General features: G+C 50.4%; 1 protein-coding gene across 2 annotated transcripts in view; it reads right to left on the bottom strand.

The window, feature by feature from the left end:
- SETD2 (SET domain containing 2, histone lysine methyltransferase) overlaps positions 1 to 15,767 on the bottom strand; it is a 48,265-nt gene that overhangs the window by 2,312 nt on the left and 30,186 nt on the right. The window contains exons 13-19 of one of the 2 annotated variants that reach the window (XM_033061392.1): positions 9,849 to 9,897; positions 9,219 to 9,387; positions 6,343 to 7,021; positions 5,041 to 5,175; positions 4,792 to 4,931; positions 3,822 to 3,933; positions 60 to 140 (exon numbers count right to left, since the gene is read on the bottom strand). In XM_033061392.1, coding sequence (XP_032917283.1) covers positions 60 to 140; positions 3,822 to 3,933; positions 4,792 to 4,931; positions 5,041 to 5,175; positions 6,343 to 7,021; positions 9,219 to 9,387; positions 9,849 to 9,897 — 1,365 coding nt within the window. The remainder of the gene's footprint in view (positions 1 to 59; positions 141 to 3,821; positions 3,934 to 4,791; positions 4,932 to 5,040; positions 5,176 to 6,342; positions 7,022 to 9,218; positions 9,388 to 9,848; positions 9,898 to 15,767) is intronic. The other variant, XM_033061400.2, reaches the window with a different exon arrangement.

The raw sequence follows: 15,767 nt of genomic DNA, 5'->3' as shown, positions 1-15,767 counted from the left end.
AGCTCCCTGCTCCCATCCCATCCCCATATCCCCATCCCAATCCCAATCCCATCCCTCACCTCTTTCCTGAACACCTCCTTGCTCTTCTTGGCCAGCTCACTGGACGTGTCAGCTTCCGCCGTCTTGGGCTTCTTGGAAGACTGGAGATGGGAAAACAGGGATGGCAACGCTTCCCTTGGGGACAGTGCTCCTGTCCCACAGCCTGGTGGGCAGCACACGCCTCCAGCCCATTCCCAGGGACATTCCCAGCCCATTCCCAGGGACATTCCCAGCCCATTCCTGGTGCTCTTCCCAGCCTTATCCCAGTTAACTTCCCTGCCCCACTCCTGGAGCATTCCCCAGTTCAATCCTGGTGAACTTTCAGGTGAGTTTCCCAGTTCATCCCAGTGAACTTGCCAGCCCAATCCCAGTCTGATCCAGGCACACTTCCCAGCTCATTCCTGGTGAGCTTCCCAGCCCAGTCCTGGAATGCTCCACACCCCAAAGCAGGCATTTCCCAGCCCAATCCCAGTGAGCTCCCCATCCCAATACCAGCACAATTCCCACTCTGATCCCAGCACAGTCCCAGCATTTCCCAGCCTTGCTCCTGGCACTCCCCAGCTCGGTCCCAACACATTTCCCAGCCCAATCCTGGCACAATTCCCAGCACACTCCTGGGCTGGGAGGCACAGGGACCACTCCTTGCTCTTGTTTTCTTTGGGAAAAAAAAAGCTGGAAAAAGAGCAGGAATGGGTCCTGGGGCAGTCAGGCTGGTCCATAGTGGGAATCAGTGCTGTGGTGGTGGATTTCCCTTCAGGAATTCCCCAGGAGGGCTGGGGCCCCCCACAAGCATTCACACGGATTATCTTTAGCTACAGGCAAGATAAAGGGAATTTCCTCGGAATTTGTGGCTGCTTCCCTCAGTACTGATCCCTGATTTACTAACGGAGTAGAATCGGCTCCAGCTGCATCCCGGGGCCCATCCCTTCATGCTGGATCCACACCCACCTCCCACACGCTCCCATCCCAAGCCCTGTGATCTCCTTGGAGCCCAAGAAGGGAACAGCAGCACCCCTGCACCATTTCCTGGGAGAGGTTTGGGATCCAGGTCATCCCAGCTTGGATTGTAAGGACAGGAAGAGCAAAAGGATTTGTTAAAGGTTTGGAAAGCTGGGGGAGGATTCCCTTCTCCTTCTGCTCTTTGATGATGCCCCAATATTTCTTTTAATTGAAAAAATCCCACTTTTAAGAAGTATTTAACACTGCAAAAAGCAGGGAATAAATCCCTTTCAATCCCTAAAAATGTGTCTGGCTGGAGGGCAGAGCTGCAAACTCCCGGGAGCAAAGGGACAGGGTGTAAATCAGCCGTGCCAGGGAGGTTTTATGGCCCAGGCTTGGCCCAGCAGGGACATCAAAGCTCCGGCCCCAGGCTCGGCTGCCACTTCAAAAGGCCGGGAATGGGGAGCAGATGGCTCTGGATGGCTCTGGCACCAAACCCTGCAGTGCTCCATCGGCAAATCCCTCACCATTCCCAAACCCTGGTCATTCCCCAGCCCTTCCCAAACCCCTCATCAATCCCAAACTCTTCTCGAATCCCTCACCATTCCCCAACCCTTCCCAAACTCTGGTCATTCCCCAACCCTTCTCAAATCCCTCATCAATCCCAAATCCCTGGTCATTCCCAAACCCTTCCCAAACTCTTCTCAAACCTCTGGTCATTTCCAAACCCTTCCCAAACCCCTCATCAATCCCAAACCCTTCTCAAATCCCTTGTCATTCCCAAACCCTTCTAAAACCCCTGGTCATTCCCAAACCCTTCCCAAACCCTTCTCAAATCCCTCACCATTCCCAAACCCTTCTCAAATCCCTCACCATTCCCAAACCCTTCCCAAATCCCTCATTAATCCCAAACCCTTCCCAAATCCCTCACCATTCCCAAACCCCTCATCAATCCCAAACCCTTCCCAAACTACTCGTCATTCCCAAATCCTTCCCAAATCCCTCACCATTCCCAAATCCCTCACCATTCCCAAACCATTCATCATTCCCAAACCCATCCCAAACCCCTTGTCACTCCCAAACCCTTCCCAAATCCCTCACCATTCCCAAATCCCTCATCATTCCCAAACCTCTTGTCCTTCCCAAACCCTTCATTCCCAAACCCTTTGTCATCCCCAAACCCTTCTACTGCCCCAAATCCTTTTCCACCCCAAAATCCTTCTCCACCCCAAATCCTTCTCCATCCCCAAACCCTTCTCCATCATGAATCCCCTCTTCATCACCCAATCTTTCTCCACCCCAAATTCCTTCTCCTCTTTCCAAGGGAAAACCAGGATTTTAAGTGTGCTTTAAAGGGAACAGTGACCCTGGCTTCCCACTCCTCTTGTGCCTTTCCATCAAAATCCTCCCCCACGGCCCAGGAACACCGGGAATAGCAGCAGCAGCTGTTGGATGGTGCCGGTGGGTTTAATCCCTCCTGGGTGGGTTTAATCCATTTGGGAAAGGTGTGGGGTGGGGAGGAGAGTAAAAAATCCAAGGAATGTGGTTGTAATTTCAGGGTGGAAGCGTCCGAGGCAGGAGCTGCGACCATGGGAATTCAGTGCCAGGAAAAACCCGACCTTCCGGCCATCCTGGCCCAGAAGAAAAGGAATGAAAGCTCTGGAGTGAGTAGGAACCACCTCAGCCTGAGGTCAGCCAGAGTCATGGCTCATTTAGGAGTGAGGGACTCGTGGATTCAGGGAAATTCAGGGATTTGGGGTTTGGAGTAAGCCACAAAACCTGGAAGGAGCAGCTGGTTCATGTCCAGCCTGAGGTGAAGCCCTCGGCTTCTCTTTATCCCCATTTATGGGATAAAATCCCACAGTGATTCCCTTGCTGCTCCCTCTGCTGTGCAGGCAGCACCAAGACCCTCAAAATTCCACAGGGAAACAGCTCCCAAGCTGGAAAGCACCAGCACAGCTCTATTTCCTTGCTCAGAAAATCCCAACCTTCTCCTCAGCACCTGGTTCCCATCCCAGGGATTTTCCCAAACATCTCCAAGCTGCTCTCCACCACTGAACTCCAGCTCATCCCTCCACAGGGATGCATTTCCCAGCTATTCCAGCTTCCAATCTCCCTTTAGAGCCTCCAAGTCACATTTTCTTGATCAATCCCAATATCTGCAACCCCAATATTTGCAAATATCTGCAAACAATATTTGTAACCCCACGGTCCCAGCGTATCAGGGAATGTCATGGGATAAATGTGACACTGATCCAGGGATAAAAATCCTTGAAAAGGTTTCCCTGGATTCCTCTGTGGAAGCAACAGCCTCCTGGTTGAGCAGGGAGTGCCAGCTCTGAGCTCATTTTCCAATTAACTTTTTTCCAGGAGATATTTGTCTGTAATTTTGTCGGGAGTGAACTCGCCAGGAATCCTGGCAGGAGCACTTGGAGGCGTTCTGGGAATGGGATTAACCCTTGGGATCCTGGCAGCACATGGAAAGGCAACAGCAGCCACGTGGGATGTTCCTGGGTGCTGCAGGATGGACACACCTCAGGAAAATCCTGGGAATGTGGGAGCACAGGAGCAGAGGGATTGATTCCTTTCTTTCCATGGACTTTCTCCAGCTTTTTAAGGAATCAGAAAGATATGGGACAGGCTCCTGAGCCACACCTTTAGTTTGACCTTTTCCACTGTTGTTTCCCCCTCATTCCCATTTTTCTGGCCAGCTCCACACACAGGGCAGAACTTCAGGGAAGTCCACTCGAGCTGTGGCCAGTGGGGCCACTCCAAAGGATCTGGGGTCACTTCTGTCCCTCTGCCAGCTCCACACTGCCCTCCCAAAGATTTGTCCCCCTCACCTTCATGGGGTTCTCGTCGTACGTGGGGGTCCCCAGGTCCATCTCGGCCTCGTGCTCCAGGCTGGCGTCGTCCCCTGGGCTGTCCCAGGTTGGAGGATCCCACTGGGTTTGTCTGGAGGAAGGAAAACAGACCACTGTCACCTCCCTGGAGAAACTCATGGATGATCCCATCAGCTGGGACATCTGGATTCCATCAGCCATCAGAATTCCTGACGCGCGGAATTCACGGCCTTGCTCTTCTCCAAGTTGGAGAAGGTTAAAACCAAGCAGGAACTGAAAAATGGGAATCTGCAGAGTTTTCTACCATGGTGGCACTGTGGGATCAAGGGATGTTCATCACCAGGATGGGATTCTCAGCATGGAAAGGTGGGAATATCCCAGCAGAGAGCCAGGGAAGGCTCAGCCTCCACCAAGCTGGGTCTCCTTATCTAATCCCAAGACTTCCAAACAACACAATTCACCGTTTCCTACTCCACTGGTTGGAATTCCAGGTGTTTGAAGGTCTCCTGTGTGCCAGGGAGCAGGAAGGAATCCAAAAGGGAGATGGAATTGTGTGCCAGGAAGAACTGACAGCAGGAAATGGGTAAGGAAGAAAATCTTCCTGCTTATCCCTTCAGAGGTGGATCCCCATGGAGTTGGAAATTTTTTAAAAGTCTTTTTTAGAAGCCTAAAAGTCATTACAATTTCAGGTAAATTCATAGGGATTGATCCAAAATCTGTTTAATTTCCAAAACTGATGGCAAAGGTGTAGGAAAACCACTGGGAAAATTGTGTTTCTCCCTATGGAGGTGGGAGCTGGGCTCTTGTCCCAAAAAACAAGCGACAGGATGAGAGGGAATGGCCTAAGGGGATGCTCAGGTTGGATATTGGGAAAACTCCTTCATGGAAAGGGTGGAGTGCCCATCCCAGAGGGACTCAAAGCCCCGTGGATGTGGCACTTGGGGACAGGGGACAGCCATGTCACACCCACCTGGTGACCACGTGGTAGTAGTAGATCTTGCCCTCAGGATCCCGGGCTGTTTTCCAGTTGGGAGGGAGGACGATGGTTTTGGGTTTGGGAGGGGAGGGCGGGGGCAGATCCAGGAGGTTGTTGGTGACCACCAGCTCTGGCTGCAAACAGCATGAAAGGGATGAAGAGAAAGTTGTTAGGGATCATGAAGGGTGCCCTGGCAGCTCTTTATCCCATGGGAAAACCCTGCCCATCCCTTTGGATCCTCACCTGTTGGATGGGCTGGGGCTGCCCGGCTGCCACGATGGTGGTGACGGCCGTGGGCGGCTGCACGATGACTCCCTGTGGATGAGCTGTGTAGATCTGCTGGCCCTGGATGTACTGGAGACCTGGCTGGGCATAGCTCTGCAACAGGGAATCATACTCAGCTGCTTTTCCCAAAAAAAAAAAAAATCCTTTACTGCAGGAGTGCAGCTGCCACCAGACCATGGTGCTCCAAGCACCAACCTGGCCTTGGACACCTCCAGGGATCCTCCAGGGATAGCCACAGCTTCTCTGGGAATTCCGTCCCAGGCCTTCCCCACCCTCCCAGCCAGGAATTCCTTCCTAATATTATCCTTAGATTTTTGTAATAGAATTAATTCTGGTAGCTCCAGCCTCTACTTCCAAAAGCCTGTGGAATTTGAGCTCCCACATCCATGTTTTACTCATTTACTCAGCTTTTATCCACAAATCTCCCTTCAACAGTCAAAAAACCAAAATATCCCTGCAAGTTGAAAATTCCTGATTGGCCCTAAAAACTATGGAACCATCATCCCTGGATGAGTTCAGTATTCCCCATCCCTGGATGTGTTCAGTATCTCCCATCCCTGGATGAGTTCAGTATTCCCTACCCCTGGATGTGTTCAATATTCTCCATCCCTGGATGTGTTCAGTATTCCCCATCCCTGGATGTGTTCAGTATCTCCCATCCCTGGATGTTTTCAATATTCCCCATCTCTGGATGTTTTCAGTATTCCCCATCCCTGGACATATTCAATATTCCCCATCACTGGATGTGTTCAGTATTCCCTACCCCTGGATGTGTTCAGTATTCCCCATCCCTGGATGTTTTCAATATTCCCCATCACTGGATGTGTTCAGTATTCCCTACCCCTGGATGTTTTCAATATTCCCTATCCCTGGATGTGTTCAGTATTCCCCATCCCTGGATGTGTTCAGTATTCCCCATCCCTGGATGTGTGTTCAGTATCTCCCATCCCTTGGAATGTCCCAGACCAGGTTGGACAAGACTTGGAGCAGCCTGGGACAGTGGAAGGTGTCCCTGCCCATGGCAGTGAGTGGCACTGGACACTCTTTAAGGTTCCTTCCAACCTTTCACATTCCAGGATTCCGTGATTCCCCAATTTATGCCGTTTATAGAAGGAAAACACCCAGAATGTGCTTTTCTCCTACTCTTGGGTAGGAAGTTCTCTGAGAAGAGCTAAGAAGATGCTCCAATAAGAGAAGTAACAGTGAGTAACTCTTGTGTTTTTCCCAGCTGGTTCCATGGGTGTTCCCAGCTGGAATTACCTGGACGATGGGCGGGGTGGTCTGCGAGTAGGGCGAGGTCACTCCGTACACGGTCTGGCAGGTCTGGCCCTGGTAGTAGATGGCAGGTTGGGACTGTGCTGGGGAGTAGGGCTGCTGGACAGCCACGGGCTGCTGGCTGGAATCCCACACTCCATAACTCTGGCTCTGCACCGCCCCGGCCGCGGCCACGGGCAGCACGGTGGCCACGTTGGCCTCCTGGTGCACCACGGCGTCGCTCTGCGCCACGTACTGCGGCGTGGTCACCTCCATGGTGGTGGCCACGTGCTGCACCACGGGCACCGGCTGCGGGGTGCTCAGGGCCGGCTCCACCGTGTGCCCCACCAAAGTCTGGGAATGCTCATATCCCGCTGGAGAGCACATGGAGTCCATGCTGGGCGTGGGCAGCAGCACCTTGCCGGCGTTGGGGTTGCTGGGATCCACGTAGGCCTGCATGGGGTAGCCTGGTGGGTAGCCAATGAAGCTGTGGTGGGAGGTTCCGTAGCCCATGGAGTCGTAGGGAAGTGGGGAGGTCATTCCCAGGTTTTGGAGCTGCTGTTGTTGTTTCTGGGCTTCCCTCTGCGCCACCTCCTGCTCGAAGAGCTTGCGGCGCTCCTCCGTGGACAGCTTGTTGCGGTCCTTGGGCCGGACTTTCTTCTTGGAAGATGCTGGGGTGTCGTACCTGGGAGAGGGGGAATGGGGAAAGAGGCTGTGAGGACTCAGGAAGCTCCAGCAGCAAAAGGTCAGTGGAAAACCTGGGATGCCCAACAACAGGAATTCCTAAAAACATTCCCGTTTTTCCAGCTGTTTGACCAATTCAAGACAAGCACCCACTGGTCCTGCTCATCCCCAGGGAGCCAGGGAGGGATGAGTAATCCCAATGGATTGGCCAACATCAGCCTGGTGCTGATGGAGATGCAAGGATGCCACAGAAGCTGTGCAGAGGAGCTGCTCCAGGATACCTGGAGAGGGAGGGAACATCTCCAAAAGAACCCAGAGAAAGGTCACAATCTGCAGGGCCCTGCTGGAAACACTCTGCCATGTTTTCCCAAACAAGGAATTTGGAAAAGACTCCCAAACAAGAGAAACTCACAACACAGCACCTTCCTCCAAAAAATTCCAGTGCTGGGGTGAGAATTCCATCTTTCTAGTCCAGAACTCCCACTTGGGAGCTGCAGACACAGCAAAGAACAAGGGAATCACAAGCAGCACATTCCTGTTTGGAATTCTGCTTGCTCCCAGACCGCAGCTTCAGCTTCAAAAAATAATGGTGTGGATGGGTTTTTTTAATTCCTTAAGAGTTTTCATCCCAAAATGCGCAGCAGCTGGAGGGATTTTTCCAGGGAATTAAGGGAGGAGGGAAAAAAAAAAGCCTAAGGACTTTGATCAAAGCCCAACCAAGGAAAATTTCAGATCAAAGGTGGATATTTCCAGACGTTACGAGTGTGGTAAAACAGGGATTACAAGGAAAAATGCTTTGCAGCCTTAATATAATGGATTCTACAAAGCATCCAGGATATTCTCCATATATTCTGTGTTCCTGGGATCCATTTACATATCAAAAGCACATTGCTACCAACAGATCTGCTGGAGCTGTTTCCTGGCATTCCCAGAGGAGCTGCAGGATCCGTTAATGGGAACCTCATTGCCCAGAGGAGTTTGAGTTCCCTAATTAAAGTCTTTCCTGGCAGTGCCTGGAGAGTTTGGAAGAGAAGCAGCTGCCATGGAGGGAGTGGGAAGAAGGGAACTGAGGGTTTAGTGTTCCTTTCTCCATTTATTTGGTTCTTTTCCTTATTAAATCCTTGGGATGACAAAGGGGGATGCTCAGAGTGGGGAGAACATTCCCAGAGAAGGAATTTCGTCCTTCACCAACATGGACACAGGGGGAAGAGCCAGAGCAGCAACTCCTCACCCAAAAAATGCTTGTTTTGTTTAAAACAACCCCCAAAACCCAGGATTTACTTCCTGGGGATGTTTCCAGGCTCATTACAGAGGGATAGATTTACATCTGTATTTTTTTCCCAGATGTTTCCAACTTGCTCAGCTCAGCTCAACGCGAGGTTTCCTCGTCTGGCTGACTCGGCACCAATTGTTCCCTAATTATGGAGTGGCTTTGAGAGGGACAACAGAGAAGTGACTTCTTTAAAGGAAATTCCACGGTATTTTTGCTGCCTTTAACACGATCTCCATTCTCTCTGAACTGCAAGACATGCAATATTTTCCTTCTCTTCATTAGGAGATCCATGCTGAGCCATGGCAAGGAAGGGAAGGCAGGAGACCTGGCACCAGCCTGCTGGGATCACACCCACCTGGAATGCTGTCCTTACAGGTATTTTTAGGGAATAACAACTCAATCAAGGAAGTTCTGGTTTGGGCACTGCTCCCTCCTGTACAGGCAGAGATTGCTCCAAGTTCAGAATAATTCCCAGCACACTGGGAAGAGGGGGAGCAGGAGAAGGGAATGGGTTCTGAAGGACCCAGGGAGCTCTTTGCATTATGAGGGCTGCACCCTGGAATTCCTGGATTCCCCATCCCTGGCAGTGTCCCAGGCCAGGTTGGACAGGGTTTGGAGCACCCTGGGGCAGTGGAAGGTGTCCCCATGGCAGGGTGGGACCGGATGGGCTTTAAGGTCCTTCCAACCCAAACCATTCCATGATCCCTAATTTCAGTGCAGGGCTTCCCTCATTTCCCACCTCATTCCCAAAACACACTTGAAGATGGAGGTGCAGATTATCCCAGAGAAGAACCTGGATTGAATCTCACCACCAGGATTCCTCCAGGAGAAAAGTCCCCTCCCCAGCCCTGGGGGATTCCAGGCTCGTTTTTCCTGGAGATTTGACCCAGGAATGTGAATATGGCAGCTCCCTGCCACCACTTGCCTGTCCTCTGGCCTCTTTGTGCCCCTCTCGTAGGCTGAGGATGGAGGGGACAGGGAATCTCTCCTTCTCTTCCTCTCCTTGCTCTGGCTCTGCCGCTCGGGGTCGCGCTCTCGGCTCAGGATGGGATTTTTGGGAGTGGGGGTCTGATCCCGGAGCCCACGGTCAGCTGTTGGGAAAACAGGGAAAGAAAGGAGGGAAATTTTATCATTTGGGTGTTAAGAGCTCCCCTCTCTCAGAAACAGCCTCAAGTTGTGCCAGGGGACGTTCAGGGAATTTTTCTCATGGAAAAGGCTGGCTTAAGGACAGGGCAGTGGTGGAGTCCCCATCCCTGGAGGGATTTAAAAGCCTTGTGGATGTGACACTTGGGGACATGGATCAGTGGTGGCCCTGGAAGTTCTTGGAGGGCTTTTCCAAGCTCCCCAGTTCCATGATTTTAATTCCAGGTTGCTCCATATCACCCTCAGGGCCCATCTCCCCCCACCCAGTGCTCAGATCATCCTCCCTATTCCCAGGAGCTGTTTCCCAGGAGGAGGAGTTATGGAGGCAGAACATCCTTTGACATTCCAAACTGGGAAAATGAAGCAGTTTCTGGGAGCAGAGAGGAAAACCTGGGAAAAGGTGAGCACTTACCACTGTTCTCCTTTTCTGCTTGGCTCTTCTTGGGGATGCGATAAACCTCCTGTGGAAAAGCCACGAGCAGGGTCAGAATTCAGGCTGCCCCCAAACCACCCCAAACAGCCAAGAATCACATAAACCACACCAGAAACCACCAAAAAAGGGTCCATTGAAGGAAAGTTCTGGGGGTTTTGTGGTGCTTTCCATATATTTCCTCTGCTCAGTGTTTGATTTTTGGTGGGTTTTGGTGGAATTTTGGGCCAAGAGCTCCGGGCAGAGCTGTAGGATCCTCCATGGTGATGGAAGCTCCTGCTGTCCCTGCCCTGCTCTCCAAGGCAGTTTGAGATAACCCAGCAAGGAGCAGGGAGATTAAACCTGTGGGTGATTCCCACAGATCCCTCCTGACTGGAGACATCCCATGGCTCTGGTGGCCAACATCTGCTGCCCTGGATCCCTGGAAGTGTCCAAGGCCAGGCTGGATCACCCTGGGACAGTGGGAGGTGTCCCTGCCATGGCAGGGGTGGCACTGGGTGATCACAAAGCACCTGGGAAGAAATGGAAGAAGAGCTGGGAATGAGGATGAGAACTTCCCTAAAGTCCAGGTTTAGCACAACATCCTTGTTAAACCCCTCTGGACTGGGCAGGAATAACTCTTCCCATGTCACTGGAATTATCTGTGCATCCCTCCAATTAAGAAATGAGGTTTATTAATTAGCACCTTTCCATGTTCCACTGTATTTTTAATTGGAATATTCTGGTATTCCCAGTGTAAATCTCATTTCACCTCAGTGATGTTGAGGTTTTACAGCATTCCTGACTGTCCAAGTGCTGGAAGGTTGGGGAAAAAAAAGCTCCCTTTTGTTTAATTCCAGTTTTTATCAAGCCCTTGCTCTGTTCCCTTCCTGAAGGAATTAAATATTCCCATGAATTCCCAATTATTTCCAGCAGAATGTGATGAACCAGCTGGTTTGTGCCTGATGGAGCATCCCTGATGGAACAGCAGCTGCATCCCAAAAAAAAACCCCATTAAATCATAGAGGAGATGCTCAGTTTAACAAAAACAAATTGTTTTGGGGAGCTGTGCTGACATTCCAGCTTTTCCAGGGCACCTTCCCCAAAATCTCCTTTAATTTAGGCCCTGGATGAGGCAGAGTGGGGGAAAAGATGGATTTAACAATTCCTGGGGGGTGAAGGCTGCTCCACTTGGGAATTTAAAGCTTTCACATGCTCAGAAATGTGGAGTTTACCTTGACTTGACTTTCAGATTTTACAGAATATCCTCTTTTCTTTTAATTCCTTGAGTTTTTAAAGCTGTTTGGGAATTAATTAACGGGTGGCTCAGGGGGCTCATTAGCAATGTGTCCACCCCCAGCTCTAGATGGGCTAAAAATGAGAATTTCCTTTAGCAAAAAAAAAAAAAAAAAAAAAAAAAGGGAAGGAGAAGAAACCCTGTTGTGGTTTGTCCACGAGGCAAAACCACTTCAAAAGTGCTGCTTCTGGTTAAAAAAAAAAGGGATTTGGGCCAAGATTTTTAGGTTTTTAAAGAAAATTTGCTTTTCTGTGGAGCCCAAACGCAGCACGTGGAGTTTGAGGCATCTACAAAAGAGAGGCATTAAAAATCCCCAAAAATGCCCTTTAAAATAAAGTTTTTAAATTTTATTTATGTGTTTGCTGTGGGCTATGATACTTCAAATCCAGGGGGTTTTTTTATTAAAGAAACAAAGCAGCAGCTCCATGTTTGGGGTGGGGAGGGATGCAGGATGAGCCCATAATTACACAGGATTGATACATTTATATATTTATATTTATAAATGATGCAATCCATATAATGTCTGATCATGGAATGGTTTGGGTTGGAAGCTCATCCAAATCCAACCATGGGCAGGGACACCTCCCACTATCCCAGGGTGCTCCAGGCCCCATCCAGCCATAATCTATGGATTTAATTTTATTTTCCTACAGAACTCCATGGGAATGACTTTGCCTCTCACTTCCTCCTGTGGGATGGAGGTGACCACAGGGGTAGGCTCCAGCCAGTTTTGCCTTTTTTTTTTTTTGCTTTTTTTCCCCCCATATTAAACTCCTAAAAATGTTCATTTTCACATCTGCACATCCAAAAAATCCCCCCAGTCCGTCCTGGCTGCTCCCAACCACCAAGGAATGGGATCATGGATGAAGTGCCCAGAGCAGAAGGACAACACAACAGTTGGGAAGAGCTGAACTGCACCAACTCCCCAGCTCCTACAAAAATCTGCCCCATTAAAGAGCAGGATGGGGAACGGGAAATCACCGGGAAAAGGCTCAGTGGGAAGAGAAGGAGCACCTGGAGTGAGGGGACTCAGCAATCCTACCATGCCTTGCTTTAGGCTCACCAGGACATTGGGGGAGCCCATTCATTCCAGGATCCATCCCAACAAACTGGCCAGCCCTAAAAAGTCCAGGAAGCCCAAAACCCAAGATGATTTTGAGCAAGGAGGGAGCTCTCCTGTTGGAGCCTCCAGCATCCCTTCCATGTGGGAAGATGGAGGCAGCAAAGCCTTTGAACCAGGAACAAACGGAGGGATTTGTCCAAATTGCTCCATGAAAAGCAGATGGTGGTCAGGCCAGGCTGGGGAAACTCCCAAGAAAAGTTGATTTTATTTTTGGAAACGGAAGCTGCTGGCTCGGAGCTGCAGAATTCCTCAACGCCGCGACCGCCGCTAACGGGCTCCAAATGGCTCCCGAGCTCCCAGCACAACTTTGAAGGGGTTGCAGGGAAAATTAAATGCAGAAGGAAAAGTGACACGAGTCTCTTCGACACAAAAGAGGGAGGAAAAAAATGGGATTTAGGCTGTCCAGCCTCAGGCACAACCTTGGCTTGGGAAAGGGGAGAGCTGCAGGATGGAGTCACTGCTCAAAGGATTCAGGGGGAGAGGAAGGTTGTGTCTTCCTGGAACCTTCTCCACAAATCTGTCCCTCAGCTGCCAGTCATTCCTGAATTTACAGCTGGACTCCATGAGCTTGGAGGTCTTCTCCAACCTTAGTGATTCCATGAGTTTATCCCATGATTTTATAAACTTCTGTTGACTTGTTGAAGGAACACAGCACAACCAAATCCATCCCCTGCCAGGCTGGGTCCTGTCCTGTCCTCTCCAGCATGATCCCAAGGGATGGAGCAGAGCAGGAGGAAGGACCAACACCATGAAACCCCAGCTTGAAGGCCAGAAAATCCCACAGCAAACCACAGCCTGGCTGCTCCCCAGTCCTACTGCTTTCCCCAATTATTCCTTGCTCTAAGATATAACAAATTATAAAATTCCTGATTAAAGCATGGGATGTGCATGCTGGAGCTGGAGCCAGGCACTCCAGGATGGTTTCAGTGGGAAAGGGACAGGCAAGAGCAGCTTCAAGGGGCTTTACCAGGATAAATCAGAGGAGACTTGGAAAGATCATCCATGGGGAAGATGGAAGCTCAGATGCCTTTGGTCACTCAAGATGTCCCTTTCAGGGTGAAATGGCCTTCAGGGGAGGTTCAGGTTGGATAATGGGAAAATTCCTCATGGAAAGAGTTGTCCAGCCCTGGCACAGCTGGAATCCCCATGCCTGGAGGGATTTAAAATCCTTGTGGATGTGGCACTTGGGGACAGTGGTGGCCTCAGCAGTGCTGGGGGATGGTTGGACTCAGTCATCCCTGAGGGTTTTTCAACCTCACCAATTCCCTGATTCCACGATTATTAAGCTCCCAGATGGGTGCAAATTAAAAAAAAATAAAATAAAAGAGTCCACTTTGGCCCAAGTCAGGGTGAGGACTCAGCCTTGAGCTCCAAGTCACTGCATACGCTCCCAAGAAGTACCCAACTAAAACTTTCAAACCCAGGATTGGCTCTTCCAAAAGATTTTTCCTAAAACCAAGACCTTCTCCAAGGCACAAGGAAAGGGGCTGTGGATCCTCAGAGCCACAACCCCCAGAAGGTGAGAGGCTCCTCTGGGGTGGAGAAGATTCCCAGGTGAGGCAGAGCAGCACCAAAACATCCTCTCTGTCCCTCAGCTCAGCCCTCAAGAGGATGTTGGGAAGAGCTTCCCAAGCTTGGCCCTACGGTGTGTCCTGGAGATTCCAAGAGCTCAGTTGGCCATCACACCACGCATCACCTCCAGCCTCTCCACACAGATCAGCCCACAGAGCCTTACCTGAGCACAATGCACCTGGGAGAACCAGGTGGAAGCACCAGCAGTGCCCTGGCTGGGTGCCCACAGGCAGCCCTGGGCACTGGGAGGGAGTTTTCAGCCCGGGAGGAGCCATGCAGCGCTTCCTCGGAGAGCGGGAACGGCGCCCACGAGCCCGGGCTGAAAACTCATCCCGTGGGGAATGTCAGTGTGTGTCATGCCCAGCACTCCTCACAGAGTGTTGGGAGCCCTGGAAGGACTTACAAGTCCTGTGTGTAGAGGTAGAGAAAAAAATCAAGCTCACTTAAATCCTTTCAGGCCAGGAGCTGGGATTTCCCCGGAGCGACGTCCATTGCCGGCAATGGACGCACCAAAATAACGTCGGCATCCCCGAGTTAACCACCTCTGTCCTCCTTTCACCTATCACACTGCTCATGCATCAGCCAGCTTCCCAACCATCTTCCCGGCTCTTGGCGCTATGTCCTCTCCCTTCTTCCGCACGGAGTTGGAGAAAAGGAGCCCCTTGGTCAGCTCTGGCTGCCCGGAGAAGCTGGATGGAAACGGTGGAAATCACAAGGGGGTCATCAGCAAGGCTGGAGAGGACAGCGCTTAAGTCACCACGTTTCCGACCCTCCCGCCCCCCAGCCAAGGTCTGGTGCTCCACCACTCCAAAATCCCGGCTTTTCCAAAGCTTGGATGTGCTGGGGGTGAGTTATCCATCCCCCTTCCAGCTTGGATTTGTCTTTTAATCCGGGGTGGGCTTTGGTGGCACCTCATGAGGTGACAGTTGGACAGAGGTAGTTAACTCCCAGAGCCATGAAAAGTCCAGGACAGGGTAAATTCCCAGCTCCCAGTTTCCCTAAAATTGTTTTATAGGAGAGAAATGAGCTGTCACAGCCCCATGGCACAATCCTGCTTTTCTTTTATGAGATCAAACCCCAACCCTACAACCACAGCACGACCTGGGGCTCATTAATAAACACACAGAGAGGATGAGAATCCACATCTAAAATATGGGAATGTGTCAGGACTCCATGGTCCGACCACAACTTCAACAAAACTCTGTAGATTCCCAAGCTGAGCTTCTCCAAGCTCCAAAGAAAACACAAATGCTGGGGATGAAACGACACCATCAGATCAAATTTGGTCTCAAACCAAATTTTGGGGGAGTTTTGTGAATTTTCACACATTTTATTAATATTTTATCATTTTCTCTGTGCTGTTCCCAAGGAGCAGCTCAGTCTGAATACCCAAAAGCAGAGCAGGACTAAGGCCTGACTTAACTTTTAGTTTAAAACAGGTTGGACTTGATCTTGGAGGTCTTTTCCAACCTTAACAATTCTCTTGGCAATGATGGAAAAGGAATTTTCCCAATTTAACCACAAATTCAACCTGACGGTGTCGCTTCAAGAGGAAAACCACACCGAGATTCTGCAAATTCAAATTTGGTAAATGATCAGATCCACTTGGGAAAAAAAGGAAGGAAAACACCAAACCACAACCCAACCTCTCTACAGAAATGTGTTTTACTTCATTTCTTCCCCCTCTAAGATTTGTGTCACAAATGATTGTGCCCAAAATCTGTGAATGTTCAGGAGTATCTGATCCTCCTGAAAAATTCAGACTAAGGTAAAATGTCCCTGGATTCTCCTGGGAATCTCTGCATTTCTAAATCCTGGTGTCTGCAGCTCCAGGAATGGCACAAGCAAAGCTTAAGGTGAAGCCTCCTCCACCTGTACCAGTGCCACAGCACAATTAACACCCATTATTTTAATTAGCCTCTTTCAATCA

This window comes from Catharus ustulatus, chromosome 1 (assembly GCF_009819885.2).
Source record: "Catharus ustulatus isolate bCatUst1 chromosome 1, bCatUst1.pri.v2, whole genome shotgun sequence".
In the NCBI taxonomy this organism is placed as follows: Eukaryota; Metazoa; Chordata; class Aves; order Passeriformes; family Turdidae; genus Catharus; species Catharus ustulatus.
This window is presented reverse-complemented; position numbering and strand designations above follow the sequence as displayed.